This window comes from Ursus arctos, unplaced genomic scaffold (genome assembly GCF_023065955.2).
Source record: "Ursus arctos isolate Adak ecotype North America unplaced genomic scaffold, UrsArc2.0 scaffold_14, whole genome shotgun sequence".
Lineage (NCBI taxonomy): Eukaryota > Metazoa > Chordata > Mammalia > Carnivora > Ursidae > Ursus > Ursus arctos.
Window position 1 is genome coordinate 69313610 of NW_026622808.1, and position 27494 is coordinate 69341103.

At 45.0% G+C, this 27494-nt stretch overlaps 1 protein-coding gene across 1 annotated transcript; it reads left to right on the forward strand.

The window, feature by feature from the left end:
- On the forward strand, nucleotides 1–27494 carry RPN1 (ribophorin I). The gene is made up of 10 exons (XM_026501484.4): nucleotides 1–378; nucleotides 4445–4509; nucleotides 8639–8945; nucleotides 14390–14599; nucleotides 15937–16129; nucleotides 20631–20730; nucleotides 21931–22069; nucleotides 22259–22378; nucleotides 25520–25765; nucleotides 26878–27494. Exons 1-10 carry the CDS (start codon nucleotides 118–120, stop codon nucleotides 27058–27060), a joined length of 1824 nt encoding a protein of 607 aa, XP_026357269.1. The 5' UTR covers nucleotides 1–117; the 3' UTR covers nucleotides 27061–27494.

Here is a 27494-nt window from a genome sequence, read left to right on the forward strand (position 1 = left end):
TCCTTCTTCCGTGGGCGCCGCCATCTTGTGGCGCCAGCGCGGGCCCAATGAGCGGCTACATAGTGGCCGGAGGCGGGGCGGCGTTCGGCGCGGCTTGCGGCTCAGCTCGTCCCGGTCATGGAGGCGCCCATCGCCCGCCTGCTTGTGCTCCTGCTGCTTGGGGCCTGGGCCTCGGCGCCCGGCAGCGCCTCCCCGGAGGCACCGCTGCTGGTCAACGAGGACGTGAAGCGCACGGTGGACCTCAGCAGTCACCTGGCTAAGGTGACGGCCGAGGTGGTCCTGGCGCACCCGGGCGGCGGCTCCACGTCCCGCGCAACCTCCTTCCTCCTGGCCCTGGAGCCCGAGCTCGAGGCCCGGCTTGCGCACCTCGGCGTGCAGGTGAGTGCGGGTGAGCGGCGGGGGTCGGCGCGCGCCAGCCCGGCAGTCTCGGTGGACACGTCAGCGTAAGCCTGCTGGAGAGAGGCCGCCGCCCACGTGAGCCGCCTTCTGATCGCGGCCCCCTACTCCTCCGAGGGGGCTCCGCCTGGGCGGGCGGGCAGTACCCGCGCTGGCCTCCGGCGGAGCGAGCTCTCCTTGTCCCCCCCCCCCGCCCCCGGCCCGGGGAAACTAGGGGAGTGGCCGCCTCTGCGAAGGGCCTAGCGGGGCGCGGGTGTGCACCAAACTTTCATTTCCCACGGCTTGACGCAGGAGTCCAACCGGAGGACGAAGAAATGAGCCCAAAGATGAATATCATTCCATTAATTCAGTGTCTGGCCCATAGTAGGTGCTCTTTCTAGCCTTCGTCCAATACAATCAGAAATGTAACATTGTGTATTTTCTAGTTTGTAATTTGAAACCGTTGTTAGTGTAGTATACTTAAGGTTGCTAACGAACGCTTTTTAAATTTTGTTCCTTTCCTTAAAGTTAGTTTAAGAAGTAATGTAGGTAATAAAACCTCTCTTAAACTACAGAAAGGTCAAGACTGAATCACTCCCTTCCCCCTACCGTTTCTTGTTCTTGCACTTCGTCAGTATATGGCTTGGAAGGTTGCTTTATGTACTTCCCCAGCATTTCAATGAACACCTCTACAACTCTCAAGGAAAGAAAATGTGGGTTTACGTATTCATAGGTTTGCTTTTTATTACTATTTTCATTAAGCAAAGTCCATTAAGTGATTACCCAATTATTTGTTGAGGGAGAGTAGTCATTACAGTGTCATATTCCTTCTAAGTACACCTTTCTCTCTGACTGAATCTGGCTATAAAGCTGGGTTTATGGAGATTATACTTCTGAAAGGATTCCTCTTCCTTTTCATGCCTTGTCCATGATGGAATGCACAGCTTTACTCAAAGGTTTGTGTAAAGGTGGATCAAAACTTCCTTTAAATGTGTGCTGCCACCTTTGAGCGTTTTGAATGTTAAATCCCATTCTTTTATAAAAACTAGTTCTGGGGCATCTGGTGGCTCAGTCGGTTGCGAGTCTGCCTTCAGCTCAGGTCCTGATCCCAGGATCGTGGGATCGAGCCCGGTGTCAGGCTCCCTGCTCAGTGGAGAGTCTGCTTCTCCCTTTGCCTGCTGCTCCCCTTGCTTGCACTCTCTCCCTCTCTCTCTGTCAAAAAAATAAATAAAATCTTGGGGCGCCTGGGTGGTGCAGTCGTTAAGCGTCTGTCTTCGGCTCAGGGCGTGATCCCGACGTTCTGGGATCGAGCCCCACATCAGGCTTCTCCGCTATGAGCCTGCTTCTTCCTCTCCCACTCCCCCTGCTTGTGTTCCCTCTCTTGCTGGCTGTCTCTATCTCTGTCAAATAAATAAATAAAATCTTAAAAAAACCAAACAAATGAAAAACTAGTTCTGATGTATTGAAGTTGCCACAGTTAAACAAGACAGCAGGAGAAGCTATCTGCCATCATGCTGGAGAATGCTAGATTACTGCAGACATGTCCTGTTGGCAATCTGCTTTGTGTTGGGTGTTGTGATAGGTGTTTTAAGTACATTCTCTTCAACCCTTATAATGGCCCTTTGGGGTGTAGGCTCACTGGAGGTGAGGAGTGCAGTCTAGGAGTTAAGTTGTTTAAACCTCCTGTGTCAGCTCTTAGAGTGATGAGTGAATCGAGGCTTAGGTTAGTTTCAGACCGTGTGTGCTCTTCACTGTACCCCATTGCCTGTTTTGGCCTAGATGGCTCTGAGGTAGGGTTGTGTTGGGATGTAAGCCCTGCAGCCGCATCACCAGGTTTATTAAAAATCATTTGTTAATTTCATAGTCCCACGAGAGAGACGGGTTAAATGGATATATGTGCTCCTTTACACCCCTTTCCCAACGGGAAATGTAACTGGATGTTAGACTTAGCAAAGAGGGTGTGTATTTTTTAGTAGTTGACTTGGAGGCCTTGATAAGGTTGCTAGAAGTTTTTTTCAGTGGATTTATCTTTAGCCTTCCATGTAGAATTTTAGGAACTGGTTAGAAGGAACAATGGTGATTTCTTAAATTTTTTTTTGAAGATTTTTATTTATTTATTAGAGAAAGCACGAGCCAGGGGAGGGGCAGAGGGAGAAGCAGACTCTCCACTGAGCAGAGAATCCCAGGACCCTGGGATCATGACCTGAGCCAAAGGCAGGAGCTTAACTGACTCAGCCACCCAGGCGTCCCACAATGATGATTTCTGACGAGGATCTAGTGGTTGCTTATCATCTTACTACCAAGGATCCATGTTAGTATTTTTCCTCTCCTGTGGATCCTACATTTGAAATCTTTCGTCTCTCTGATCTTTCATTAATACCTCTTAGTAAGACAAATCAACACGTAACTGAATGGTGATAAGCACGAGTATACTAGAATGTTACCATTGTGGTAAGATTCCGGTCAAAGTGAGGAAGCTTTTTTTTTTTTTTTAAAGATTTTTTATTTATTGATTTGACAGAGATAGCCAGCGAGAGAGGAAACACAAGGAGGGGGAGTGGGAGAGGAAGAAGCAGGCTCCCAGGGGAGGAGCCGGATGTGGGACTCGATCCCAGAACGCCGGGATTACGCCTTGAGCCGAAGGCAGACGCCTAAGGACTGCGCTACCCAGGCGTCCCGGAAGCTTGTTTTTATTAGCCTGTGCAGCTATATTGAGGGTGATTGTTATGATTACTTTTAGGCATTTTATTTATTTTTATTTAAAAAAAATTTTTTAAAGATTTTATTATTTGAGAGAGGGAGAGAGAAAAACGGAGGGAGGGAGTGCAAGCAGGGGGAGGAGCATAGGGAGAGGGACAAGCAGACTCCCTGCTAAGTGCAGAGCCCAATGTGGGGCTTAGTCCCACGATCCTGAGATTATGACCCGAGCCAAAACCAAGAGAAACCAACAGTCTGATGCTTAACCGACTGAGCTACCCAGGTGCCCCTAAAGATTTTTTAAAGAATTTTATTTTTAAGTAAGCTACACCCAACATGGGGCTCGAACTGAAACCCTGAGATCAAGAGTTGCATGCTCCACCGACTGAACCAGCCAGGCGCCTACTTTTAGGCATTTTAAAATATTAAAAATAGCTTTTTCCTCATTAGAGTTCTGTGTGCCCTATTGGGAACAAGTGCTTCAGCCCAAAAAGTAGTTTAATTTTTTTTCCTTCCCCTAGCAGAGTTTGGATTGGCAAAGAGATCAGCAGTGTGTATTAGGTTTTCCTCACATTCTTCTCCATCTCATGATTCAGGGTGTTTGCTCTTTCTCAAATAGACCCTGCAGCCTGCTGGAGTGAACATTCTCTTCGTGGTTACACATCCTTTTGCAGTGAAGGATGAGAATAAGGGAGTGTGACAAGCAGTGGCTGTTGGACTTATGCCACTGTTAATGTTCATGCAAGTGAACCAGTTTTGGCCACGTGGGAGACTTTTCTTTCTTTCTTTTTTTTTTAAAGATTTTATTTATTTATTTATTTGACAGAGATAGAGACAGCCAGCGAGAGAGGGAACACAAGCAGGGGGTGTGGGAGAGGAAGAAGCAGGCTCACAGCAGAGGAGCCTGATGTGGGGCTCGATCCCATAACGCCGGGATCACGCCCTGAGCCGAAGGCAGACGCTTAACCGCTGTGCCACCCAGGCGCCCCATGGGAGACTTTTCTATCACAACAGTAAATAATACTATTTATTTTCCTTTCAACTGTGTATGTGAATGTAAATGGAGAAGAAAACATCACCTTTGTATTGGGAAAAGTAAAGTGTAAGTGTAGTTTTTATTTATATGTGTGTATTTGGTCATTCAGGAGAATGTTGTGTATTTATAGAGCTTACTATACAACCAATTCAGCGCAAAAGTAAGTCTTTGACAATATTCTTATGTTTCATATGGAAAAAAAATTGTTACCAGAGATTGTCTTGAAAAAGTTCTTGTAGTTTGAGTACTTTACTGTGGACTTTCTAAGGCAGTTGGTTAACTTTTGACTCAAATTTAGAGGCTGAAAGACATAATAGCCCTTTTGTCCTGTTACAGGTGAAAGGAGAAGATGAGGAAGAGAACAATTTGGAAGTACGAGAAACCAAAATTAAGGGTAAAAGGTACGCAACCAGATAGAATAGCTGTACCCTGCCTTGTCTTGTTACAGGTTATCCCATCGGCTGGAATCATAAGGTAGGAGAGTTGCTAGGAAGTACCTGGTGTTTTAGAGGCTGTTTCAGTTAATACACTGTGTTGTAAGTAAGCAACAGCTGTAATGTATTCTGACCATTTGTGTCTTTTCTGATTACTAATGCTAAAATGGCCTCTAATGGTGGCAGTTTGTTTTACAGGAAGGTAGCTGCTTTCCATACCAGGTCAGGTCGGCTAATGTATGTGGGGATAGGGATCCCCAAACAGTGGATGGAGAACCAGTATGTGAGAACTCCAAGCTGTTTGTCTCCGTAAATAGCCTCCCATCTGTTGTTGGCTACCTTCCTCTTTCCAAAGGGCAGAAACTCTACCCCTCTCACCTCCTTTTGAGCCGTCGGGGCATTGACGTGATTGATGCTTCTTTGCGGGAGTTAGACCTAGCTCTCTGAAGGCTGGGGTTGGACTTGCCTTGTTCTCTGCTTTAACCTCAGCACCTAGCATGGGGCCTGGCACTCCCTAGTTATTGTAAAACACTTTGTTAAAGATATTTTCCAGAATGCATAAAAAGCAGGAAGAATTGTATAAAGAATCCACATATATTGCATCACCCAGCTTCAACAGTTATCCGTATTTTGCATGGTATTTATTAGGCATTGAAATATTTGTTGAATGAGTGATGTGGGAGGAAGAAATGTTTTTAGCCTCAGTGATTCTTTTTTTTTTTTTTTTTAAGATTTTATTTATTTATTTGACAGAGATAGAGACAGCCAGCGAGAGAGGGAACACAAGCAGGGGGAGTGGGAGAGGAAGAAGCAGGCTCATAGCGGAGGAGCCTGATGTGGGGCTCCATCCCGGAACACCGGGATCACGCCCTGAGCCGAAGGCAGACGCTTTAACCGCTGTGCCACCCAGGCGCCCCAGCCTCAGTGATTCTTGAGGAGGGAATAGTCGTGTTCTGCCCCTACCCCGCCCAGGACATTTGGCACTGTTGGAGACATTTTAGGTTATAGCTGAGGCCAGGGATGCCCCTAAACATCCTACAGTGCCCAGGACAGGTCCCTCCTCCCAGCAAAGAATTACCCACCCACAAATGTCAGCAGTGCCAAGGTTAAAAAAAATCCCGTTTGCTAAGACAAACAGAGTTAGCTTATGCTGTAGTTTATCATAAAAAGAAATAAAATATTTGACTCTTGACCAGCAAACCTTTGAGCCTTATAGCTGTCAGCCCCCACGTGATTCAGAAAGTGTTAAATTTGGTCTTCCTGCTTGGCAGAGTTTGTTTTGTTTTGTTTGCTTGGCAAAGTTTAAAAAAATTTTTTCTCATTAGTTTTGAGTTTTTAAAAAACGAGAATATGACATAATAATTATTGTTTTCCTTATGCATATGCCCCAAAATACATAATTTTATGCAAGTGTATAAATGGGATAATTTCATATTTATTAATGTCTGTATAAAGCTTAACAGCAACATTAAACAAGTCATTTATCCTGCAATCCTAATATGACAACTTACAGGTCTTTGTTCTGATCCATGAAAAAATCTGTTCCTTAGACACCAGTATAGTCACCTCTGTGTTGTCTGCCTAGCCTTTCATCAATCAGAAGCCTTCATTAGCTGCTGTTTCCGAGTTGTAATGAGAATTGATATTTTTTTTCAGATTTATTTATTTATTTTAGAGAGAGAGTTTGCTCAAGGGAGCGGGGAGGGCAGAGGGAGAGGTAGAGAGACTCTCAAGCAGACTCCACGCTGAGCATGAAGTGTGAGGGCTTGGGGCTCGATAGCATAACCCTGAGATCACGACTTGAGCCAAAACCAAGAGCTGGACGCTTAACTGGCTGCCTCTCAGGCGCCATGAGAATTGATCTTTCTTTCTTTCTTTCTTTCTTTCTTTCTTTCTTTCTTTCTTTCTTTCTTTCTTAAGATTGATTATTCTAGGGACACCTGGGTGGCTCAGTTGGTTAAGTGTCTGCCTTCGGCTCAGGTCACGATCCCATGGTCCTGGGATCGAGTCCCACATTGGACTCCTTGCTTGGCGGGAAGCCTGCTTCTCCCTCTGCCTGCTGCTCCCCCTGCTTGTGCACTCCCTTTTTCTCTCTCTGGCAAATAAATAAAGTCTTTTTTTTTTTTTTTTTTAAAGATTTTATTTATTTATTTGACAGAGATAGAGACAGCCAGCGAGAGAGGGAACACAAGCAGGGGGAGTGGGAGAGGAAGAAGCAGGCTCCTAGCGGAGGAGCCTGATGTGGGGCTCGATCCCATAACGCCGGGATCACGCCCTGAGCCGAAGGCAGATGCTTAACCGCTGTGCCACCCAGGCGCCCCCAAATAAATAAAGTCTTAAAAAAAAAAAAAGATTTATTATTCTAGAGAGAGTGGGGGGGGAGGGGCAGAGAGAAAGAGAGAGAGAATCCCAAGTATACTCCATGCTGAGCGTGGAGCCTGATGTGGGCCTCAATCCCAGGAGCCTGAGATCACGACCTGAGCCGAAACTAAGAGTCAGTCATTTAACCGGCTGAGCTACCCAGGTGCCCCTGAGAATTGATATTTCTAATGATCACCTGGAACACTGAAATGTTGTTAAAATGAGATTTAATTATGCTGGGACATTTGATGTGAAAATTAAGGTGGGGTTGTGTCATATTTTGTTGATGGGCTAGAGGGAGAAAGAGATTAAGGGGTTAATTAGGAAGGGATGTAATAATCTTGGCAAGGGAGAATTGTTTGAACTGAGGGGGCAGCAATGGAAAGCCAGGAAGGGATGAATTTGAGAGACATTCTAAGGCAGGATGAACCAGACATTAGGGACGGAGTAGAGCAAGGCATCTGAACATGCTGGAGGGTTTTGGTTTAGAAGTAGTCAGATGGTAGTAGTATTAAAAGAGTAAGGAATTGGGATTATGAGTGATACTGGGTATTTCGGGTGGTCAGTGGAGCTGTCTAGTGAACATTTGAAAATAGGAGTTTCACGCTCAAGGGCAGAGCATGGGATGAGAAGCAGATCTGGAACTTGAAGCCAGGAATTGGTTAAGACCATCCTGGGAGAAGGTGTAGGACTTACTATATTTTAAGTAGGTACTTCAGACTAGTAATAGAGTGTGTGACGGTGTGACTGATGAAGACATGGCAAGGTTAGAGTTCCGTAAAGCCGTATCAGGAAAGGTGATCCGTGTTCTGCCCTCGGAGGACAAATTCCAAGGAAGCATGTTAAATGCCTTTAATTCTCCACTCACAGTTGCTGGGCCTACCAAAAGTTATCTTCTGGCTTAGAAAACTCAGATTCATTTTTGAGTTGCTATCCTATGGATTTTAGTAGTTTCCAGGCCATCTCTTTTTCCTTAAGATGCTAGTAGCTTTATTTTTGTAAATTATGAGATTGATACAAGCTCATAAAACAAATTGGAAAAAATAACAAAATGAAGCTAATTTTCCTCTCGGAGACAGTTACCATCAACAGTTTAGAAACATTCATTGGAATACTTTTCTTCACATACACTTGTATGTATTTATTCTTTAAGATAGAATTGTACTGTGCCATTTGTAAACATTTATTTACATCGTACATGGACATGCTTAATATCTATAAAATCCAAACATCTTTTTTAGTGGCTGCCAGTTTTCCACTGTGTGGCTCTGCTGGAATGCTTCTAACCATTATCCTGTTGTTGGACCCTGTTGGACCTTTACATTTTATACTCTTCCCCCCCCCCCCCGACTTATTTATTTTAGAGAGGGAGAGAGCAGGGTGGGGGCAGAGGGGAGGGAGAGAAAATCTGAAGCAGACTCCCTGCCGAGCACAGAGCCCGATCCAGGGCTCAGTCTCATGAACCTGATGAGAGCATGACCTGAGCTGGAACCAAGAGTCTGACGCTCAGCCGACTGAGCCACCCAGGCACCGCTGTACTCTTTTATTATTATAAACAAATGTGAAATGAATACCTAGACATCTGTCTTAAAAGGTTTAAATTAATAGGTTAAAGGTGATCTCTTAAAGGGAACTGCTTTTGTCTTGGGTACAAAATGTTGCTGTGACTTTGAGTTGCTACTTCTGTTTTCAGTTCCCTTCATGTCTTAATTTTCTTGCCTTGTTCTTTCTCCAGTGGGAGATTCTTCACAGTCAAGCTCCCAGTTGCTCTCGATCCTGGGGCCAAGGTTTCAGTCATTGTGGAAACAGTCTATACCCACGTGCTGCAGCCGTATCCAACCCAGATCACCCAGTCAGAGAAACAGTTTGTCGTGTTTGAGGGGAACCATTATTTCTACTCTCCCTATCCAACGAAGACACAGACGATGCGTGTGAAGCTTGCCTCCCGAAACGTAGAGAGCTACACCAAGTTGGGCAACCCCACGCGCTCTGAGGACCTCCTAGATTATGGACCTTTCAGAGACATCCCTGCTTACAGTCAGGTAGGCTCGTGTGGAGTCCAGTCTGTCCCTGCCTACTCCAGAGGATGTCTTCTGGAGTGACTACTAGTGGACGGGCTTGGTGGTGTGAGATGGGTGTAAATCTGGTCATTTTTAAGATCATTCCCAAATATTCTTACCTGCTGTGAAATGACTCCATGGGGGTCAACTCTCTCATTTTGGGAGAACAGCTAGAGGCTGGGAGGTGTAGGAAGATTTTTAAGAAGGGCTCTGATAAGGAAAAACATGGCAGATGGATATTTGAAGCAATGACACACAAGCTGAGTTGAATTATTGCATCAGCATTCAGGACTTCTCAAAGCCTACTGTTAGCCAGTGACAGTGCTAATTGGGGATTGCAGAGGTCTCTGAGGGAGCCCCACAAACAGCAATCCTCTTCCCCCTTCCCAGATTCTCACACGCTGAGAAACGAAAGTATTGAGGTAGGTAGGAAGTGGAAAAATGTGTAGCTTTATCACAGGTAAAGCCTAGGTCGAAGGAGTTCAGCTGCAGGTACTGCAGGAGGTTTCCTAATATGGAACTCCAAATTGAGACAGAAGTGTCCATGCGAATAAGGTGGGCCAGGGCAAGCCTCTCCACGTGGAAGTCTTGCCGGCAGATGAAGTGAGATCTCAAACTGCCTGCAGGCAAGTATGCCAGATGGAGAAGAGGAGCTGGGCAGAGCATGCCTCTCCACTCTTCTCCAGTTTACTCTTACTTGGGGGATACTGGTCCTCTGGACGAAAAGGCTCAGAGTCTTATACTAACAGAACTCCCATCACATGAAATAAAATGTGAGCCCAGAGGCATTAACTTTTTAAATGTAAGCAAGGTGGAGGAGAAGGGGGTTAGGGAAGGGAAGACCAACTTGCTGACCCACCATCTTATTTCCTAGGCTCTGTAAATAGTGTATTAAATAAGATCATTTCATTGAATCAGAGTTAAAAACGTAGTTAAAAAATTTTATTCTGTAGCTATAGACAAGGAAACAGAATCGGTGAAATTAAATGACTCCTCTAGGAGTAGATTACAAATAAATTAACTTCTAGGGAAGATGGGCAAGTTGTATGTAGCATAATTCTAGCAAATATACTCACATTAAAAAAGAATAATAAAAAATAAGGAGGTAGCATTTGGAGGGTTGGAGTGGGGGTTGGGGGAGAAGGGATCAAGGCATTGTGGGTAAAGGCCCGGAGATGGGAGACCAGGTGCTGTGGTGTCTGGGGCGCTGCTGGGGTAGTAAAATCGGCTGCCTCGCTGATCCCAGGAGTTGGACCTTAAACTTGGAGCAATCAAGGCTTAAAAAAGACTATTGTTGTGGAAAAGTTCAAACATATATACAGAAGTATAGAGAGTGGTGTAATAACTTCCCATACACCCATCACTTCGACTCTGTGGGTATCAGAATATTACCACACTTATCAGCACTCTTTTTTTCTCTGCTGTAATATTTTATTTATTTATTTATTTTTTAAGATTTTATTTATTTATTTGACAGAGATAGACAGCCAGCGAGAGAGGGAACACAAGCAGGGGGAGTGGGAGAGGAAGAAGCAGGCTCTCAGCGGAGGAGCCTGATGTGGGGCTCGATCCCATAGCACCAGGATCACGCCCTGAGTCGAAGACAGATGCTTAACCGCTGTGCCACCCAGGCGACCCATCTGCTGTAATATTTTAAAGCAAATCTTAAAATCGTGTCATTTTAGCCTAAGTCCTTGATTATCATCTCTGAGATGCGTGGATATTTAAGACTTCTATGCATCTCTGTGTTTAGAACATATGTCACTGAGGATGTACAGTCAAGATATTTGTTCTGATGTCACTTGAAATAATTGTTTCTGTTTTCTCAGTCTCTCAGGTGTCAGTTTGACGTACTTAGGGCTGTTCATTTTTGGTCATTTTCCACTGTAAACAATTTTTTTAAATTGATATAATTTTTTGAAATGAAAACAGCCAGAATTATATAACAAGGTATATTCAGAGAACTCTTGCTTCCACTTCTCCCTTCTGTCTGTTCTTGGTGACCATTTATGTTAGCTTTTGGTTTATCTTTCTAATGTTTTTTTCTATAAATATATGCAGATTATAGTAAATTTATATTCCCCCAATTTCTCAAAAAGTAGCACCCTGTGTATGCTGTGGCCTCATGGGTTTTGGTGGGGGAGTGAGAGTGGCCCCCAGTGATTCCTAATGACGCAGAGAGCCCTGGGGGCTCATGCTCTGTGCAGCTGAGGGACTGGCTGCTCTCTGAGTTGTGTTTCCTCTCTGAGTTGTGTATTTCTTTTCCTTATTTAAAACTGAATGATTCAGTTCATGTTGGGGACAGAGATTTGTTTGTCTCCTACATAGGCTTCTAAATTTTTAATATTTTGGATTTTGGACTTTCTCCATTTTAAATTAATAAAATGCTCATGAGAGACTGTTTGGCAAATACAGAGGAAAATTTGATGCCACTTGACATCCGCTTTTGCTTAGTGCCTGAGTCATTTCTTTCTAAGCACAGGGGCTTTTTAATGTGGAAGCTCTGTGGTGTGTAAAGTATTGCATGATACTTTCACCACTTAGAATAGTCTCTGAACATTTTACATTACCTTTGTAAACCATTTTTAATAGCCATTTAAGATCCTATAATTTGATGTCTTATAGCTTATTTGCCAAGTTTCCTGTGTTGGACAGTTAACTTTTTTTCTGTAACACTCTAGTGGTCATCTCTTTACAGCTCTGTACTTTTTATATAGTCTCAGGGTAGGTTTTCTTTTCTTTTTCTTAAATTAAGTTTGGCCTTAATTCCGGTTAACATATGGTGTAATATTAGTTTCAGGTGTACAGTGTAGTGACTCAGCACGTCCATACATCACCCAGTCAGTGCTCATCACAGTAAGTGCCCTTCTTAATCCCCATCACCTGTGTCACCCATCCCCCCACCCACCTCCCTCTGGTAGCCCTCAGCGTGTTCTGTTTTTTCTCTCTAGTTAAGAGTGTGTTTCTTGATATTTCTCTCTCTGTCACTCACTCACTGTCTCTCTCTCTATATACATATTCTGTTTGCTTGTTTGTTTCTTAAGTTCCACATATGAGTGAAATCATGTGTTTGTGTTTGACTGATTTCACTTAGCATTATACTGTTTAGCTCTGTCCATGTTGTTGCAAGTGGTAAGATTCCATTCTTTTTAAATGGCTGAATAATATTCCAGTGTGTGTGTGCGTGTGGGTGTGTATATGTATATTATACGTACCACATCTTTATTCATCAGTTGCTGGGCACTTGGGCTGCTTCCATATCTTGGCTATTGTAAATAATGCTGCTGTCAACATAGGGGTGCATGTATCCCTTTGAATTCATGTTTTCGTATTCTTTGGGCAAATACCCAGTAGTGGGATTGCTGGAGGTACGGTAGTTCTATTTTTAACTCTTTGAGGAACCTCCATGCTGTTTTCCACAGTGGCTGCGCCAGATTGCATTCCCACCAGCACTGCGTGAGGGTTCCTTTCTCTCCACATCCTCACCGACACCTGTTGTTCCTTGTGTTGTTAACTGTTCTGACAGGTGTGAGGTGATACCACATTGTAGTTTTGATTTGCATTTCCTTGATGATCAGTGATGATGAGCATCTTTTCATGTGTCTGTTGGCCATAGGAGAGGTTTTCTGAAGTAAAAGTTTTCACATCCATGCATATGAGCATTAAAAATCTCTTGATGTGGGGCGCCCGGGTGGCTCAGTCGGTTGAGCAGCTGCCTTCGGCTCAGGTTGTGGTCCCGGGGTCCTGGGAACGAGCCCCGCATCAGGCTCGCGGGGAGCCTGCTTCTCCCTCTCCCGCTCTCCCTGTTTGTGCTCTCTCTCTCTCTCTCTGTCAAATAAATAAAATATTAAAAAAAAGAACCTCATGATGTGGGTGGGGTGCCTGGGTGGTTCAGTTGGCTGAGCGTTGGACTCTTGGTTTCTGCTCAGGTCATGGTCTCAGGGTCATGAGATCGAACCCAGCTTTGAGCCCTGCCTGGGGCCCTGCGATCAGCGGGTAGTCTGCTTGGCATCCTCTCTCTCTCCCTCTGCCTCCCCACCCACACACGTGCCCTTACTCTCTTGCTCAAATAAATAAATCTTTTAAAAAAATTAAAAATCTTTTGATATATATTGCCAAGTGGTTTTTCAAAAGATTTAGCCAATTTATTATGGCACTGGCAGTCAGAAACTGCTTGTTTCCTCGCACCCTTGTCAATATCAGCATTAAATACTATCAAATATGATTATGGATGAAGTTGAACTTTTAAGAATCTACTCATAGAATGAGTGAATAAAGTAGCAGGAGCTATGAGAATTAATAAAATGTCCTTTTTCATGGACTTTTGGGGAAGAAGGGTGTTTTCCTGATCCTTCTGTCCTTTTAGATTCCATTTCTCAGGTTCCAGGTGTGTAGTCATGGAAGGGCACTTATATTACTTAGTGACTAGAAAGATTTAATACTAATTTAGGTGGTGAAGTTGACAACGTGGAGGAATTTCCAGCGGTATCTCCATTAATTCTCTGAGGCCTCCCTGGGAGGCAGTAGTGACTGTGGAGGAGCGCGCAGCCAGGGTTAAAAGTTGAAGACCCGAAGACCTCGTATTGCCACTTAGGTTTATTTATGACCTTGAATATGTTAACACTGCTGGGCCTCAGTGTTTTTAATTTGTAAAACAAGATAAGTAGTACTTACCTCATGGTGGTGTTTTGAGGATTAAATGATCATGCATTTGTTTAGCGCTCATAGTGACTGACACATGTTTGTTAGCTCCGTACATGTTAGCTGAACAGGTCTCTCTGCTGGGGGCTTGTCTGGGTGAGTCTTCTCCATGTTAGAAAAAATCCAGTCGTGCTGTGACTCATCCTCAGTTTTGAGGTTATTTGCTAGCTCATTAGGCAGACATTATGTGTTTATGAGATCATGTATATACCTCGTCAGAATTTTTCTTTATTATAGTCGAAGATTTCGTTTTCTTTCAAAACTGCAAAAATTATTCAAAAGCCAATTTAAAAAGCTCATTGTAGAAATTTTGAAAATAAAAACTACAAGGAGAAAGTAGGAACAATCTAAGAACGCTATTTCCTACTCGTTTTGCGATTTCTCCTGTATTTTATTTCAGGTTCTTTTTGGTTTTTTACTCCTATAGTGGCTGTAAGATAAGTGGCACGTGGAAGTTTTTGTTTTTAAAATACAAATGATACTTATGTTGGAACCTAAAACAATTTTGGGTAGCCTGTTTTTCCGTTTAGTAATACATCATAAATATTTATTTCCATATGCTGTTAACAAGTCCTAGTAAACGTCATTTTAGAATATAGTGTGCACTGGATACACCATAATTGATCATTCTGTTGCTGACGTATGGGTTATCTCCACTGTATTTGAAACTAGTGTTGATTCATCTGTCACCCAAACTTGAAACTACTTGTTTCCGTTCTCTCCAGGATACTTTTAAAGTACATTACGAGAACAACAGCCCTTTCCTGACCATCACCAGCATGACCCGAGTCATCGAGGTCTCTCACTGGGGTAACATTGCTGTGGAAGAAAACGTGGACTTGAAGCACACAGGGGCTGTGCTGAAGGGACCCTTTTCACGCTACGATTACCAGAGACAGCCAGATAGTGGAATAGCCTCCATCCGCTCATTTAAGGTACGGGGTGTACAACGTGGACATTGGGAGAAACTACTGTTTTATTACATTTGCCCTTTGGCTTTTTGAAAGTATCTAAATATGGACCATTGTTTGGGATCGATTGGTGTTCAAGTAGTTCAGTTCGCAGGGTTAGAACCAACGGAAAGAATCTTAAAAATAAAAAATGCCCCCATTTGTATAAATAGGGCCATTTTTTCTTTTAAAAAGAGATTTTATTTTTAAGTAATCTCTACACCCAGTGTGGGGCTCGAACTCGTAACGCTGAGATCAAGAGTCATGTGCTGTACCGACTAAGCCAGCCAGGTGCCCCAAAGTAGGCCATGTTTTTAAAAGAAAATTTGAATAATAGAGAAAGGAAGAACCATATCACCACCCAGAATTATAATTGCTCATATTTTAATATTTCCTCTTTTATAATGCTTTTTTTAAAAGATATTTGATCATATTGTACATGACGTTTTATATATTTTTAGTCTTATAAATGAAATCTTGTATTTTCACATATAGTCAAAAACTGAAAATGTATTCAGTTGAAAACCCCCTTGGGAAACAGAGTTTGGGGCACTGGCCCCTTGCACAGTTGAAAATCTGCATATAACTTTTGACTCCCTGTTTTTTGGAAGCCGTGCTATTAACAGAAACAGTCCATTATCACACATTTGGTATGTTGGGTGTATTATGTACTGTATTCTTACAACAAAATAAGTTAGAGAAAAAATGTTAAGAAAATCATAAGAGAAAGTACATTGACAGTATTTACTGTATTTACTGAAAAAGGTCCACATAAAAGTGGACCTATGCAGTTGAAACCCATGTTGTCCAAGGGTCATCTGTACTTCATATTATAGAAGGGCTCATTATGTGAATGAAGTGTCAGAGTTATTTCTTCCTGATGATGGAAATACTTTTACAGATTTGGAAGCTATAGTAAAAGAATAGGAGGTGGAGAAACCGCTCCATAACCCTACCACCTGGCGATTTGATGCGATTTCTCCCATTTTTAGTTTCTCTGCCTGCAGGGTAACTTAGAGATTATGTTTATCTTTGTATTAATCCTTCAGTATCATAAAGGTATTTATGATTGTCTTCATTATTTATTGTTTAGGAGAATTGGCATTTACCTACCATATTGAGAAAATAGATGCAATATCTAGAGCTTTTGAAGCCTTGGTGGGGAGATAGACTTCTTTTTAGGTTGTTCCCAGTTTGGGGACTGTTTTAATTAAATAGTGCCATGGGGAGGCTCTTAGCACAGAAAGTCTTTTCTGTCTTCAGGATCATCTCCTGTGAGTAAGTTTCTGGGGGCTTTAGAAGGCATGTCCCCTCTCTTGCAGACCATCCTCCCTGCCGCTGCCCAGGATGTTTACTACCGGGACGAGATAGGCAATGTTTCCACCAGCCACCTCCTTATTTTGGACGACTCTGTAGAGATGGAAATCCGGCCTCGCTTCCCTCTGTTTGGCGGGTGGAAGACCCATTACATCGTTGGCTACAACCTCCCGAGCTATGAGTACCTCTATAATTTGGGTCAGTCTTTAGTAGTTAGGGAGTAGAAAGGGGAGAGACTATCATTTTCTTTCATTTCTTGCATTTTTGTTTCTAGTGGTGGTGGTAGAGAGTGTGTGTGTGTGTGTGTGTGTGTGTTTTAACAATTGCCAATCACTTTTGATGGGAGGAGAGTATTGTCATTTTTTGGAAGGCTGGGATATTAGGAACAACTTTTCTTGGGTGGGGACAAATTACTATTGTAAAAGTAATACATGTATTTGGTAGTCAGTTCAAACAGTCTAGTAAAAATCCTCTTCTTACCCCCAGTTCCATTTTAAGATGGAACTGCTTCAAGTCTTTTAATTTGAGGTATTTAAAAAGTAAAGAGAAGAACTCAGAGAATAATAAACACTTCTACACAAGCATCCAGAACTAATTATTATAATCATTTTGCCATATTTTTGTCAAGTCTTTTCTTTTTAAAATCTTTTAAATACAAAATTAAGGGTGCCTGGGTGGCTCAGTCGGTTAAGCTTCTGCCTTCGGCTCAGGTCACGATCCCAGGGTCTTGGGATAGAGTACCATGTGGGGCTCCCTGATCTGCGGGGAGTCTGCTTCTTGCTCTCCCTCTGGCCCTCCCCTGCTCATGCTCTCTCTCTCTCAAATAAATAAATAAAATCTTAAAAAAAAAAAAGAGAAAACCACACAAATAAATGTATAGTTCAGTAAATGACTATAAGAACACCTCGTAACCACCACTCACTCAGGCCAAGAAATTGAACTGAGCCAGCCAGCCAGAAGGCTCTCCGTGTACCTCCTCCTTCCCCACAATAGTGGTCACCATCCCGACTTCAGTGACTGCGTTCTTGACTTTGTTCAGTTTTATCACCCAAGTGTGTGTCTCTAGAGTCTCTACTTTAGTTTTGTCCTTTTCCAAAAATTTGATGTCTTATGAGTCTTTACTAATCCATAGTTCGCTCCTCTGTTTTTTTTTTTTTTTTCTTTTTAACAGTTTAGCTATTGAAGTATGAGCCACTTGCAGTGTAGCCTATAGTCTGGATTTTGCTGACTCCTTACTCAAAGTGCAATTCAGTGTATTCCCATGTCTTCTGTATTTCTTGCAGATTGAAAGCTGTTATCTTCCTTGCTGTCTTACGAAAGACGTTCTTGGACCAGCTTGTATATTTTCTTTTCTCTTCTTTCCTTTTTTTTTTTTTTTTTTAAGATTTTATTTATCTGACAGAGCACATAAGCAGGGGTAGCAGCAGGCAGAGGGAGAGGGAGAAGTAGGCTCCCCGCTAAGCAGGGAGCCTGACATGAGGCTTGATCCCAGGACCCTGGGATCACGACCTGAGCCAAAGGCAGATGCTTAACCGACTGAGCCAGGCAGATGCTTAACCGACTGAGCCACCCAGCTGCTCCCAGGTTGTATATTTTCAGTCCCAGACCTGGAATCAGCCGTTTCTCCTCAAAGCTCTAGTTTCTTCTGGTGGATGAACAGGTTTTAAGACCACAGTCCGGAACTAGGAATGCATATTGTTCTTAGATTGGTCAGTATCTAGGCCTTTTCAGTTAACAGAGCTAGGCGTGTGTAATGTCTATGTGTAAAAAGTTATGAATTTATGTAGTTACTTAATAGTGTGAACTATAAGGATTTTGTCCTATGTTATATCTGTATCTAATTCCATATCGAGAGTCCTCATTCTGAAGGACAGAGATGACAGAATTAGAGCATTCCACGGTTGTTTTATCCCACACCTAATACAAAGCAGTCTGAGAATAAAAATGGTCATACTGCCACTTCCAGTATAATTACTGAAAAGAGTTTTGTTTATTTTTGGCGTATCCTCTCCCCATTCTACCCCCTTGTTTTGGTGTGCTGTATGTATACTGTATATTGTCAGTATATACAATGAGCCATTACAGAGCGTGCTCCCCCCAGATTTTATTTATTTATTTTGAGACAGAGAGAGAGCAGGCATGAGCGGGGGGCAGAGGCAGAAGGAAAGGGAGAAGCAGACTCCCCGAGGAGCAGGGAGCCCGACACGGGGCTCGATCCCAGGACCCTGAGATCACGACCTGAGCCGAAGGCAGATGCTTAACCGCCCGAGCCACCCAGGCGCCCTGCGCCTCCCCCCTTTAAGTCCAGTCTTAGCTCTGTAGTAACTGCAGTTAATGCTCACCCCGTCAGTGTTTACATTGACAGCTCTAGTTATTTTAATGATCTGCATCTCATTCCCTAGTAGAGTCCTCGGGAAGGGCTTGTGGGAGTGAGTCCTCACATATTGATAGTTCGTAACAGGCTGTGCCTTTTGTGCCTCTAAGCCATTTTGAGGAATAGAGCATCACCGGCGCACATGTCTTTGAATATCTTAAATATGGTACTTTTTCTTGGTATAAAATGTCACTGTCGGGGCGCCTGGGTGGCACAGCGGTTAAGCGCCTGCCTTCAGCTCAGGGCATGATCCCGGCGTTCTGGGATCGAGTCCCACATCAGGCTCCTCTGTTATGAGCCTGCTTCTTCCTCTCCCACTCCCCCTGCTTGTGTTCCCTCTCTCGCTGGCTGTCTCTATCTCTGTCAAATAAATAAATAAAGCCTTTAAAAAAAAAAAATAAATAAAAAATAAAATGTCACTGTCGAGGTCTGATGATCTAACTTTTCCCCTTTATAAGTCTCCTCCCCCTCTAAGTCCTTTTATATAAATATTGAAAGGGATTCTTTCTTGAAAATCTAATACGTTTACTAGAACATGTTTTGGCAGTGGTTGTCATGTTGCTATTCTTGGGTCTGTATTATGTTTTTTCAACTTACAGTTTTGAAACCTTTTTGTAAGTTTTCTCTGTCGAGGCTCCTCTTATTTCTGTGTTGAATCTTTGCCTGTTTTCTGTATTTGGCAGTTTCTCTTGAGTCTTTCCTTCATTGAAAACTTTGCTTCTTTTTACTTCTATTTATTATAAGACATTACGTATTATATTCATTACTATTCCTTTTAGATTATCCTTCATTTCCAAAACAGTTCTTTTATTTCTAAAATTTATTTCCTGAATTTTTTCCTGCATTCCGTCACTTCTCTGAATTTCTATAATTCTGGTTTATATTGCTCTTTCATGACTTGTGTCATTTTTATAATACCTTTAGTTTGTTTTGAAATACTGGGAACAGTTTTTTTGTTTGATTTTTACAGAGAGAGTGCATGGGCGGGGGCAGAGGGGGAGAGAGAATCTTAAGCAGACTCCACGCTCAGCATGGAGCCCGACGTGGGGCTTGATACCAGGACCCTGAGATCATGACCTGAGCTGAAACCAAGAGTTGGACACATAACCGACTGAGCCTCCCAGGTGCCCCACAGGAACCGTTTAAATCAGTTTTGTGGCATGAAATCCTGGCGTGTTTTTATTTTTTCTTGGGATGTTCTCTTTTTTTGTAGCTTTTAAAAATATAACTTACTCTAAGAGTGAGGGGCACCCTTTTTCTGTTGCTCTTTTTTTTTAAATTAAAAAAAAATTTTTTTTAAGTAGGCCCCACACCCAGTGTGGGGGGGCTCAAACTCACAATCCTGAGGTCAGGAGTTGCATTCTCTACCAACTGAGCCAGCCAGGCATCCCTCTGTTGTTGTTGTTGTTGTTGTTTAAGATTTTATTTTTGTATTAGGGAGTGAGAGTGAACACGAGAGGGGCCGGGGTCAGAGGGAGAAGCGGGGCAGCCCATGCAGGACTCAATCCTGGGACTCCGGCAGTCGCTCAACTAACAGAGCCACCCAGGTGCCCTGCTATTCATTTTTAATGTGAGTTTTTAGGAGGGTGTATTGTAGCTGACCAGTTCTCTGTTGATTTAGGGTAGTGTTAAATAAGGTGGCTTGCTTGTGGAGCCTGCCCTGGCTTGGTTTCCTGTAGCTCTGTTGTCCCTGTTCTGTTTGATTTTGATTTTCCTCTGGCAGTTTTTCCTCCGCTTAGGGTACTGTCCTGGGAGGGGAGCTCTGATGGCTTTTCCAAATTCTCAGGGACTAGACAGCTCTGGACTCACAGGTCCGTGGGCCTGTTTTGCTCGCCCACCATGTGGGGTCAGGGAAGGACTCCTCGGAGCTCCAGCCGCTTTCTACAGTTGGCCTGCCTCCTTCTCTGGTCAATGTGGTGGCCTCTTTGGGGCTCTTCTCTTTTCTTCTCAGGTCTGTCACTTGCCCTGTTGCCTCCCTCTGCTTTCTCCTTTACAGACACTAGTAATGTGCAGGTTGTGTGTTGGTGTTTTGTGCCCCCCCCCATTTGTTTTGGGGTTCGTGGAGATCTTGTTGTAAAAAATGTTCTGTGGGTTTTTGGTTTTGCTATCTAGTTGCTCTGTCTTTATGTAAGAATTGGGGAAGACCCGTAAGTATGCTGTCAGCACCACCTCTGTCTCCCAGAATCTCCTAGTCCGTTAACTTTAGATAGCATCTCTGTATTCCTCTCCGTGTACGACGAGAGTGTTCGTACCCTGTGCTTCCTCCCAGCTCCTGTGTCATTTTCTCTGTTTTTCACATCCCTGCACGTGTTTGTCTTTCTTCAGGTGACCAGTATGCACTGAAGATGAGGTTCGTGGACCATGTGTTTGATGAGCAAGTGATAGATTCTCTGACCGTGAAGATCATCTTGCCCGAAGGGGCCAAGTGAGTGTGACTGTCCTTTCCTCTGCTTCCCACTTCTCTGGTACTGACCTGTGCTACCTGAGGGGGAAGCTGTGTTCCGGGGGTGCTGAGTACGTACTCAGCACATAGCTTTGACCGAGAGGTCTGCAGGGACTTTCTGACTGGAGTTTAAACAGAAAAGTTAGACTCAAATGAGGGCACAAGGTTTATTTATGAAATACATGCCCCAGACAGTGCGTCTCTGTGACAGGGGCAGCTTCCAAAGGGGGGGGATGATCTGCAACAGGACAGAATGCCGAGTCAGGACAGCCAGGTGGCCCTTGTGCTGTGTTAAGACAAAAAGAAGAGCGATGGAACGGTGGCTCTGTTTTATCCTGGGCTGGTCAGACCAGGTTCAGACGGGCGTGCTGATGGTGTGTTAGGGTTCCGTGCTCATAAACAGCAGTGCTGTCTTCGGCCAGTGTAAGCACAAAGGAGTGCATTTGGAAGGGTAAGGCACTTCTTATGAATTGGCAGCAACAGTTGCAGAGCCATTTGGGAGTCCATTTGGTGGAAACCGACAGTTGTTCACTGGGGGCCTGCCCTTGGCATGAGTGATAAACGCGTGTCTCTGTGTCACTTCGCTCTAGGTTCACTTCAAAATGGAGCGTCTGTTTGACCTCTCTTGGTCACGTGCCCACTCTGGTCACCAGAAAGATCGGCGCCTGGGTTGTTCCTCCAATGGAGGACATTCCATGGGGGATGGGGAGTTCTAGCAAAACTAGAAACTAGAGTCTGAGAACCTGGAGGAGGGAGAGTGGATCCAGGTGGACAAAAACGGGACATGTCCTGCTTACCGTATAAAAGTTCTCAGTCATGTGGGGAGAAAGAACTTCTGGAGTAACTTCTCAGGGGTCTCTTCAGGTCCCCAAGAGGCCCTTGTTGGGTAGAGCGCGCAGTAGGGCCGTGTGGGCTGTGTGACTCCAGGGCTTGGCCAGTCCCGGTGAGCACTCGCAAGAACAAGATGCAGGGAGACGGTTGTTACCGCAGCAGGAGAGTGGTCTGACAGTCGGGGTGTTCCCGCGGGAGGTCTGCTGGTCCCTGGTGCCAGGAGGGGAGCAGAGTAGACTGTGAACTTAGTGACCCTAAAGGCCCCCTGAGCCTTAGAATTCTCCATCCTAGAGAAACCTCGTTGGGCAGTGCAGTTGGTCTTAGGCTGTGTTCCGTTCTCCCTCCGCCCAGGCACATCCAAGTTGACAGTCCCTATGAGGTCAGTCGGGCCCCAGGTGAGCTGCACTACACGTACCTAGACACGTTTGGCCGCCCTGTGATCGTTGCCTATAAGAACAACCTGGTGGAACAGCACATTCAGGACATCGTGGTAAGTAGCACCACTGCTCTGCCTTCGGTGTCTTCCTCCCCAGAGTATCGGGTCCGGGGGGGCCAGGACCTTGCCTGTCTTTATCTTTCCCTCTTCGGGCTGGAGAGGTTTGAGCGCAGTCACCTCTGGGGCCAGGTGTCTGCGTCCATGCGGACCTGCGCGGGCCGTCGCCCTCGTTCTCTGCCCTAGGTCCACTACACGTTCAACAAGGTGCTCATGCTGCAGGAGCCGCTGCTCGTGGTGGCCGCCTTCTACATCTTGTTCTTCACCGTCATCGTCTACGTCCGCCTCGACTTCTCCATCACAAAGGTACCCTTGGCTTTTGTCCTACCTTTGTTAGTCGTTTCGTGCCTTGATGATGTGTCTCGTTAGCTTTGCTGAGCACTGGGGTCCTCTCAGCAAGCCCGAGCAGAACCCTGTTGCCCAGAGGCCGCTCCCCTGCCTGTGGCTTCTGCTGACCCTTACTGTGAAGGGAGAGACCGTGTCCTTGTTGCTGTGACACAGAGCGCGTGGTGGTAACGTGAGGTGGGGTGCTGCTGGTGGCGAGTACTGTGGGAGCAGGGCAGCCCGCGGTGTGCGCTTCGTGGTGGGGCTACCCTGAGGAGGGTGACGGGCAGAGAAGGTGGGGAGGGGCGTTCAGCCGGAAGGAACCGTTTGTGCAACAGCAGGGGGGCTGCAGTGGAACCCGTGCGGGGCAGTGTGGTACAGGCAGCAAAGGCGTTGGTCCGGCTGGTTCCATAGACCAGTGAGGCTGCCTCGGCTGCTGCTGGCAAGTCCTGTCATACAGAGGGGCTGAGTGTCGGTTTTGTTATGAAATAGTTCTACTTTGTAAGCTGTAAATGCTGCTTTCCTTTTCTAATTTATTTTTTCAATTTTATTTTAAGTAGGCTCCGCACCCAATGTGGGGTGTGAACTCACGACCCTGAGATTTGAGTCATATGCTCCACTGACTGAGCCAGCCAGGCGCCCCTGCTTTGTTTTTTTTAAAACTTTTCTTTAAAATAATTCCACATGTATGGAAACTTTGCAAGAATAGTAAAAAAAAACGATTGTATACTCTTTGCTTAGACATAGCACTTAACGTTTGGCCTCTCTCTTGATATGTAATTATTTTTCCTGGGCCGTTTGAGAGTAAGTTGTAGACGTCTATATCCTTCACCCCTCGAGTACTAAAGCATGCGTGTAGCCTAGGGACAAGAGTATTCTCGTAACATAACCACAGTAGGATGATCACATTCGGGAGATGCTATGTCTCTGGAACGCCGTTAACCAGCATGCCGGCTGTGTTCAGATTTGGTGGCCTGTCCCAGCGACCGTAACACCTTTAGCAGTTGTTCTACCGCCAGAATCCAGCGGAGGATCGTGCATCCCCTTCAGTTGTCACGCTTCCTTGGTCTCCTTTAATCTGGACCAGCTCCGCAGCCTTTCTTTGTCTTTAATGAGCTTGACATATCTGACGTATAGAGACCGGGTTTGTAGAATATTCCTTCACTTAGGTGTAGCGTATGTTTCTGATGAAATCGAGATTATGCATTTTTGGCAAGAGGGCTGTGAAGTGGTGCCGTGTCTGCAGCGCATCCCATCAGGGTACCTGATGTCAGCTGGTCCCAGTGCTGGGGATGTTATTTGGCTAAGTTGATGTCTGCCTAATTTCTTCATGTTACAGTTACGGTTTTTCTCTTTGTAATTAATGTATGATTGTTTGAGGCTATACAAACACTCTCATATACATTCACCGATTAGTCCTAGCATTTGGTATTGATTGTTGTCTGAATGTGTTAGGTGGTTGGCAAACTATGAATCCTTTTGTTGGCACTGTGCTGGAAGGAGAAACTTCTCTTCCCGGTTGACTGGTTGGCTGGTGGTGACTTGTTGGGACTCCTGGCTTCTTACCTTGCTCTGTGGGCTACTGTCCACTGGTGCTACTTATTTTGATACACAAATTATCCCAGATTTGTCTATTTTTGTCAAGTCTCATCATTTTTTCGAGCATTTCCTTATCGTTGGGCACAGCAGCGTGTTTCAGGCGTATTCTGAACTTTCTCCAGGCAGCCCTGGTTCCTTTCAGTGTGGAAATGGTACCTAGAGAGCATGATCTGGGAGCTAGGTGTGATCATTGCTTTTGGGGTGTCTCTGCGTCTGGGCCGTTCGGCAGACAGAGCCAGGGGAGAGAGGTATGGTGTTTACAGTAGCAGTTGACAGCGATGTCTCGCTCCGTCTGATGTCACAGGGTTCTTGCCGTCCTCCCTCATTCCACCATTTTTCCTTCTCTCCTGGACCCCAGCATCAATATGTTTATTCGTTTGTTGAATTCTGTAAACACACAAATAGTTTCAGAATTGCTGTGCTCATGCCGCCAGAAACACCAGACCTATCAGTTAGAGTCCCAAGATTGGCTAGCAGTTCTCTTTGTCTTTAGACTGAGAATACCTGTCAGAGTACTGTGTTCCAAGGTAATTGGCTGAGTTTTCTTGTGTTAACTCATTTGAAATATAGGTAGGTTCATTTATTTCTGTTTGAATTTTATTGTAGTTTCTCCAACTGGCACTGTGAGTATTTAATTTTGATTATGAATTTGTAAAACCCTGCCTTGTAGATAACCAGCTTCATCAGTCTCTGGATAGCCTTCCTGATTGATTTTGCAGAAATAAGCGGTTACTTTAATTCTTATTTCCTCCTCTTTCTTGCACAAAAGATAACACAAGTATGTATGTTTTGTCCTTGTTTTTTTTTTAAACTAAATAGGTTATGAGAAGTACCCATATCAGTTCATAAAGCTCTTCCTCATTATTTTCTTTTTTTGTATAGCTGCAGAGTACTCCATTAAATGAACCAGTCCGTTTATTCAGGTTCTTATGTATATATCTCCCTGTCTTAAACCTATGATAATTTATTGAGAAAAAAAAATTTGTGGGCCAAATCCACCATTTGCAGACCAGATTTGGCCTTTGAGCTGAGAAGTTAGAACTTCTCAAGTAGCCGTGTGATGAGAGAGAATTCTAGAAAGTATGTAGGGCCTTATCTCAAGGGTCATGAATGGCAGGATGAGGAGCTTGGGCTTTATCCTTTAGGCCCTGGGAAATTCTTGAAGGTTTTGAGGAGAGAGACTATAATAAATGTCCTGGAAGCCTTCCCTGACCTGCACTGAGATTTCTCTTCCCTTAGCACCTCACCTGTCCCTTTCCTGGTGTATTCTAGCAGTAATATCCTTTCTCCCTTCCTCTCTCTGCCCTGCCGGGCTTTGACGTAAACGTCTACTTCATCTTCATGCCCCTAGTCCTGCCCTTTGCTGAACTGGTCCAGGTTTAGTGTCAGCAAAGGTTTGGTTCTCTGACTTTCCAGGAAGGTGGCTTTTCCTGTTTGCACAGCCGGTGGTGGGTACTCTCTGGGAGGTGAAGGTTGGAGCAGGCTCAGGCCTGGATGTTGTTACTCACGATGTCCCACCAACAGGATCCGGCCGCGGAGGCCAGGATGAAGGTGGCTTGCATCACGGAGCAGGTCTTGACCCTGGTCAACAAGAGAATAGGTCTCTACCGTCACTTTGATGAGACCATCAATAGGTACAAGCAGTCGCGGGATGTGTCAACTCTCAACAGTGGCAAGAAGAGCCTGGAGACAGAGCACAAGGCCTTGACCAGTGAGATTGCATTGCTGCAGTCCAGGCTGAAGACGGAGGGTTCTGACCTGTGCGACAAAGTAAGTGTCTGCCATCCTGGAGTCACTCGGCTCTTTGCCCTCCCTTGTCATGCCTTCAGGGATTGCCCCCACCTTCTAGAATACCATGGGGCTGCTCTGGGTGGGTCACACGCCGGGCAGCTCTTGCTCACTCCTGGCTTGTCCCGTGGTGCCAGCCCTTATGGTGGAACAAGAATTTTAGGGGTCTTGGTTAGGGGCTGGGTTGGAAAGCTCTGCTAGCCTTCATGTCACTGTCTGTCCACATGGGCAAGGCTTCAGGCTGCTCCTGTGTGCCTAGAAGATCCTAGACTTAGAATCAGGTGTTTGATTCAGACTTTGTCAACCTGGGCAAGTCACCTAACTTCCGTGCCTCCGTTTCTTCATGTCTCAGTACTTTCCTCACTGAGTTGTGAGTGCGAAATGAGTTAGTGCATGTAAAGTGCTGAGAACCCTGCCTGGGACCTGCTTTGTGAGTGAGTCCTTGTTACCTATAAAGAAAGAGGAGACCCCTTCCTCCCCAGAGGTTCCCCTCTGGCGACCCCCGTCTCCACATGCCACTTCCTACACTCCCTCTCCTTACCCTGTGTTCGTCATAGGACCTGCCTCTTTCTGCAACTCTCCTCTTTATGTGCCCGAGTATTAATTACCTGGTAGCTTTATGAAGGTCAGATGCCTCATCTGTCTTGACTGCGGTTTTCCAGAGCCTAGACTTGTGCTTAGCACTGCAGCTCACTCAGTGATTGTTGAATGTTGAATGGTTATGACTGAAGTCCTCAGCCTCACACCCAGCTGGTGATAATAGGGGAGTCATTCAGTCTCTCTGCCACACCCCCGCCATTAGTCTTACCCAGCTGAGTCCCTGCACCTAATTTGGCCTAAACGTACCTCGAGGACCTGCTGTGTGCCTTGCACCGTGCTGGGGGATTGCCCAGATGTTCCCACTCGATCCTCAGTCCTCCTGTACAGCTGAGACCTGAGGTCAGAGCTTAAAGGAACAGAAAGGGGAGCTGGCATTTGAAGCCAGACCCTCTGCCCTGGGAGCTCCAGGGCCTGTAGGCGTGGGAGGTGGTGGGCCCTGCTGAGTGTGGGTGGGAGGACCACTCTCAAGCTCTGCCCTGCTCTTTCTCGGCCAGGTGAGCGAGATGCAGAAGCTGGACGCACAGGTCAAGGAGCTGGTGCTGAAGTCCGCGGTGGAAGCCGAGCGGCTGGTGGCCGGCAAGCTCAAGAAGGACACGTACATTGAGAATGAGAAGCTCATCTCTGGAAAGCGGCAGGAGTTGGTCACCAAGATCGACCACATCCTAGATGCTCTGTAGCCCCCGACCGTTACCATCGGGGTGGGCCCAGGGCACTGCACTTTCAGACGGCAGGTGGGGGGCACTGGGGGGAGGGCGACCATCAAGGCCGCTGAGTGCAGGCATCTGTATTTTACAAAAGGCCTTCAAGGAAGTGAAGCCAGGTCCTGCCATAGGCAACACAAGCAGCTTAGTTTTTGTCTTTAAAGCGTTCTTTTTTAAAAAAAAAAAAAAATTAAATCCCATTAAAACAAAGTATCTTTGTGTTTTGAACAAAGAAATTTTCAGTAGGTGATTGGTTTTGTTTTTTCTGAAGCCTAGGATATCCTTTCAGCCATAAACCCCTTGTTTTTTGCCCTTCTAATTCCCGATGTTTGGGTACTTTGCGAGTGTATGTTTGTTTGTTTTTTAAACGTGTGTGGCCAAATGAAAATAAAGCAGGGACTGTGAACATT